The sequence below is a fragment of the Austrofundulus limnaeus genome, unplaced genomic scaffold (genome assembly GCF_001266775.1).
Source record: "Austrofundulus limnaeus strain Quisiro unplaced genomic scaffold, Austrofundulus_limnaeus-1.0 Scaffold89, whole genome shotgun sequence".
NCBI classification, from domain to species: Eukaryota; Metazoa; Chordata; class Actinopteri; order Cyprinodontiformes; family Rivulidae; genus Austrofundulus; species Austrofundulus limnaeus.
The window spans coordinates 1,250,892-1,256,921 of record NW_013952491.1 but is presented as its reverse complement, the minus strand read 5'-3'; the positions used below and the strand labels follow the sequence as shown (position 1 = coordinate 1,256,921).

At 37.7% G+C, this 6,030-nt stretch overlaps 1 protein-coding gene across 4 annotated transcripts in view; it reads right to left on the bottom strand.

Annotated features, from left to right (window-relative positions):
* Positions 1–6,030, bottom strand: part of necab2 (N-terminal EF-hand calcium binding protein 2) — a 115,070-nt gene that overhangs the window by 97,809 nt on the left and 11,231 nt on the right. For all 4 annotated transcript variants that reach the window (XM_014012193.1, XM_014012192.1, XM_014012196.1 and 1 more), the window contains one exon: positions 4,943–4,967. In XM_014012193.1, coding sequence (XP_013867647.1) covers positions 4,943–4,967 — 25 coding nt within the window. The remainder of the gene's footprint in view (positions 1–4,942; positions 4,968–6,030) is intronic.

Sequence of the window (6,030 nt, the reverse complement as noted above, 5' to 3'; positions counted from 1 at the left end):
GTTGCTATGGAGGACCAAAACTGACATAATAGAAATAAAAGGCTTATTTCTAATTATTTCTAATTATATCAGTTTCTGTCCTCCATTTTCAGCTGCAGTATTGGATTAACTGACATTTCTTTCTATTTTATCTTATGATTTAGTTTTCTGTTTATCATTTTTACTATAAGTTTCTAATTATCTTCACGTTCTTCTCTGTAGGTGAAGAAAAATTAATTACAAAATCTAAAGATAAATTCAAAAACTACAAAGTCAAACTTCAGTAGAGCTTCTGCAAACAAAACAAACTCATATGTTTTATATATTTTACATGAAGTGTATTCTGGTAAATGCTCTGAAGTGACTTCACAGATTGTGTAATTCTGCAGCTCATGTTACAAAACGAGCAAAGGAAAAGTCCGAGTTAAAAAAATAAAAGCGTGAGCAGCTCGAKCCATGCTGCAGACCTGACGCTTTGACATTCAAATCAACGTTTTTTTTTTTTTAATTAAAACTGTAAATTTAAGCAGAGTTTCTGTCAGAGTCAAAGTGTTTGGCTCCAGTTTAAACTCCAACCTGCAGGACTTCATGTGTCGCCCACAGTCTGCCTGTCTCTGGCGCTGAGTCAGCAGTTTTCCCGGCTCGTTGCTCCAGCATGTTTCTGAGGAGCCAGCTGGCTCTGCTGACGCCCGTCTGTCCGAGCAGCTCCGACGTGTTCATCGGTGCCGGGTCGCCTGCAGTTTGACTCGTCTCTGCTTCGGGGGGCGGTTCTGGTTCTGGTTCTGCAGAGACGCTCGGAGGTCCCTGAGCCAGTCTTAAAGAAAGGTTTGTTGAAACCTATGAAGCTCTCAGGACAACAGTTTTAAATAAAAATGTGTTGTAAAACTAAAAGTTTCAAGCAGTTATGTTGTAGCTTTTATAATTTGTATCGACATGTTTTTAGTATTATTCTTGCCAGAAATCAAACGAGCTGGTAGAGAAATAAACAGCAGGTCCATTATTCTTCAAATTTAAGCTAATTCTGTTATTTTGTGATATTAATATTACTAATATATTGATATTTTTCTAACTTCAATCTATTTTGTCTTCTGTTTAGCACCTGTATCTGCAGGACCAAAACATTTGAACATTGAAGTTGTTAAAACCATGTGGCTCTCTGTGAAAATGATGCAGAGTTTAGCTTCCTTTGCTTCTTTTGTAGCTGTTAGCATAACGGTTTTATTAAGTGATGAGAGCGGGGACGAGCTGCGACTGGATTTGTGTTCTGCTCCCAAGCATCCATCCAAAACATCTACACTGAACCATTGTTGGACAAATACATGTATCATCACCTCCCTGTTAGAAAGTACAAGGTTCACAGGACTGTAGCCAACTTCCCAAGACATGGACGCAAGAGGAAATGCAACCCCAGAGAGAGGGTAGTAACTGCTGCACATCCCACATCCTTGAGTCTGCAGGTCTGAAACACGCTGTGAATGTGAAGCTGAGTACACCAATTACTGCCCGACATATGATACTACCCCCCCCCCCCCCCCAGCTTTTCTTTTTAACAATCCTCTCCTCTCCCCTTTGGCATCTCCCTTCTTCTCAGTCTCACTCATTAAAACAGATCCCCGGTCCTCTCCCAGGAGAGGAGTAAAAATAGCTCTTCTTCAACTCACTGATTTGTTTTTATATTTCCCTCCAGCTTGTGTTCCATACATCAAATACGAGTGTTTCTCTGTAATAACCATGGCTGCAGAGCTTCCCTGCTTCGCCTGAGCCGACGGTTTGCACCTGAACAAAACTGGCCCCAGAGACGTTTGTCAGGAAGTTTCATGTAGACGGACGGCGTGTTTGAGGGGGAACAAATTAAAAGTGGTCCTGACGGATGTTCCCCATCAGAGACGGAGGTAATGAGGTGCTTCGGACGTTTAAATTAAAGCAAGGCTTTGTTTGTAATAACATACTTTTTAAAAAATAAAATAGGTTTACGATGCTCAAACCTTCAAAAACGATGAAATTATTTGATTTGTATTAGTTACTGTTTGAGGAATTTAAATTTTTGTTTTGTTTTATAATTTGGTTTATCATTGTTTAAATTTTTTTTAATTTAAAAAAGGAGCAGATATAAGAATTTTTTCTTCTTCTGCCTTTCATTTCATTTTATTTTTTTTTGTATTGTTTTGTTGTGTGAAATGTTTTGTTTGTTTTTTAATGAAACGAATAAGTGAATTGAATTGAAAAATTGAATTGAATGTTCGCCGCTCGGCTGTGGCGGCCATCTTGAATCAGATTCAAAACATAACACAGGGTAAAAAAATTCTTTTGAAAATACTTTAACTTTTGACAATTGATTTATTACAAACATCCACAAATGACTCCAAAAATAATATTCGTTTCAATCAATCAGGTCACGGTTTTATGCTAAGTTCATTTTTAAATCAGTGTTTGTCTAAATGGATTATTATGGATAATATGGACATTATCGGTTGATTTTTAGTAATATTTCTCATTCGAATTAGATTTTTAAGGTATAAATTGTTTTCTAACACAATTTATTGATGAAACGTTACAAACACTGGTTACTGTAAATGTAGCAGTCCACATTGTTTGATTAATTAATTAATGTTATGAACATGTAAAGTTCAGTTCAGAATCAGAATCTTTTATCTTCATTCTTCTTACTGAATTCTTGACTTGTTTCCTCCTCACTTCAACCACTTAGTTTCATTTAGTTCTCTTTCACTCCTTGCTTATGTGCACCATCAAACCAGAGCAAACTCCTGGTCTGTCACTTATTTACTGACAACAATAAAGTGTTTCTGATTCTGACGTCATTGCTCCAAATTTAGGGCTTGAACTTGTGTTTCAGACAAATCTTCCTGCCCTTTGTCCACTGACGCTGCATGCTTTGTCCGAGTTTCATACCAAAATAATCAGGCTTTATGAAACTTGTGACTGGATTCCATGTACTCACCACAGATGTAACAGAATACATCAGGTTTATTTTTGCAAGACCTTCTGATGGAAGCCATTTTGTTTTTATGTAATACAGAAACTTTTCACTTTACTAACATGACAGGAAGCAAATTGACATGACTCAACTTGCGGTCTGAATAAGTAAATAATTTCATTTCTAGAACGTGAAATAAATAAAATTGAAATGAAATAAAAAATAAACAGAATTGTAGAAAAACAGACCATTTCGTGGATACCGTTTAGCGCCGCCTACCAGAAGCGACACACAATGGTTTGTGGGATTGTTTGGTGGCAAACAAAAGAAAAGTAAACGATGGGACAGGTTATAAACGTTTAAAGTTTGGATTGTTGCACATTTTAAAATGTTTATTTTGGTTTGTGAGGTACCAACTTTTAATCAGAAAAAGGACAAACTCGTCCAGAACTTTTACCTGCTCAAATGTTGGGATCATTGCCTACAATAACCTGGAGATGCAAAATAGAGGTAAGGTTATAATGCTGTGCAATATTTTCWCTCTGGCACTATATTAAATATATTACCAGAGAAAATCCCAGTATACAGTGATCAAATTAACAGCATTATGACCAGTGGGGCTGGGTGATAAACATTTAATCTAAATATAATCTTGAGGCAGGCTGACCTATCATTTATTAAATTCTGAGTATAAAATGTCACACATCAAATTTGGCTTAAATATTAATTCAAAATAGGTATTTTTGTTTTAACAGTGGTAAATGCATTTGTTATTGTGACCTGTAGCTTTCTGTACGGTGTATATTATTGTTAAATAAACCGTACACCAATATATGGCCAAGTGTTTTAGATATTACATACCTATATTTGTAATATTAAGTGGTCAAAATGATCTGTAGTCAGGAAATGTTTATATGCGGCCCAGATCGCTGTAAACCACATCAACATATTTAGTATAAGATCTACTAGACCGAGTGGGACAATCTTGTGTTTTCATTATTCTAAATGTTTAAACTTGTTTTCATCTATCTGTGATTATTGTTGCACAAATACACAGGTAAAACACAATACACCACCCATTTTGAGTCATTTAATTCACACACCAGCACCAGGTGCCCCCAAACTGGACCATGATGCTTTGCACTAGGCAAAGATGGCGGTCTCCATGAAATAGTCCATAGCTCAAAACGCTGACCTGATGGAGCTCAATGGATTCAGCTCTTGAAATATTACTAAGTCAGCTGAAAAAACTTAGACGTTTTCTTTAGTGTTGACCAGTGTAATCATTAAAACAAGCGCATTAGTTCCTGAGGTATTTTGCTAACAAACGCACATTAAGGATGCAGAGGAATGAGAGGCATTTGTTTGTTGAACTCCAGAGGAAGGAGCCATTAAACCCTCGTGCACAGAGCTGTTATTTACAGAGATAAATGTTAGGACTTCAGCCATGCTGGAGAGAAAGAAAAGGAGTAATCAGCTTAGATAGAAGAACACACAAACACACACGCTGCAGGAGCATAGGACCATCTGGCTGCCGTGAAAAGCAAAAAGCTTTTTCTGTCATTTCCTCATTAGTTCAATTCTTCTCCCAGTGAAAGGAGGAAGCAAGAAGAGGTAGAGGATGAAAAGGAAAGAAAAGGCTGGGCAGAAAGAAAAGAGAGACGAGCAGATGCCAGAGGACGTAAACAAACTGCTCGCTGACAGAAACTCTGCAGAAACGCTCCGTGAAAACCCCTCCAGTCCCGACAAGTACAACAATAAGTCAACGTCCATCCCTCTCAGACCTGTTGGAATATTTTATCTGTTTTACTGTTTTTATTCTTCTTAATGTTCATTTTAACTGGAGCTCTTTGATCACCTCGTCAGGTTTAGATAAATAAAGGTGGATTTAATGATTTATTCATGGGAAGGAAGGTTTATTCCCTAAATAAAAACCTGACTCCTGATCGCAGCGTGAGTAAAAAAACAAATGGCTGCATGTCACAACGACCCGACGGGAAACTGAAAATAGTGAAAATCCTCACTCACCGTCTTTGTCGGCTCTTCTGAAGATCTGTGAACAGAAAGAAGAGGAGGAGGTTAGTGTGAAGATTTCTGCAGAATGAAGCAGTAAAAATGAAAATTACTTGTCACTGAAAGGTGTCTCTGTTAACAAAATATCTTCTGAAATTTGCTAAATGTAACGATTAAACATATTAAAAACTAAAAATTAACATTTGAAGTCGGACCAACTCAAGATGGCCACCGCAGCTATCTTACATTAAAAAAACATAATAAAAACTCAAACTCAGCATTGTTTTTACCAGCCGCACCTAGTCTGAGGGCTAGCATTTAACATGTAGCTAGAAAACCAGTGTGAAGGAGCCACAAAGACTTGATACAAAAAAAAAAGTTTAAAATGTCCGAGGCAGACAGGCGGTAACGGGACACACCGTGCTACAGTCGTAAATCTTGACAACTAAAAACTTTTTAAAGCAAAACAGCACTGAGCCTTAATGTTTATCTGTCAGGGTTTTTCACAGGGTGGGGGGGGCTGCAGCCTGCAGGAGGGGGCTCAGAAATGTTGTCAATCATTATAACATCAAGTCTGTTTTTCAATCATTATTTAACATATAACTTATAATAATATACTGAAATGTTTTTAAACAGATTAAATTTGTTCTGTTTTTATAAAGAGTTTGTTAAACTGGGACTGCACTGTGTTCAATTCCTGTTAGCCACAAAGGGCTACGTAGCTTTAGCCGCTTCCGCTTCATGTTTCACAGCCATCAGGATTGAAACAAAAGAAAGTTTCACTGCCCAACGAGCAGCACCAACCTGAAGCTTTATTTTGTAAAGAATTGTTCTCGATTAAATCCTCAGTCGAATGTTTATTTTCAGATCTAAACACTCTGAGTCTGTCTGCCACTTCAGAGTCTAAACAAAATGGCCACCGATCGAGTGTTCTCATAATATTTATAGGCCACACCCCCTGGGGGTGGTCCCTCTTACGTCAGCATTGGAATGCCTGTCTACCCTGCTGGAGCGAGGCCCATGTTAAATAAACACTTGTTGATTCTCTTATGGTGCGTTCACACCGAACGCGATTTCAGCTTCAAAATCGCAGCCAACGCTGA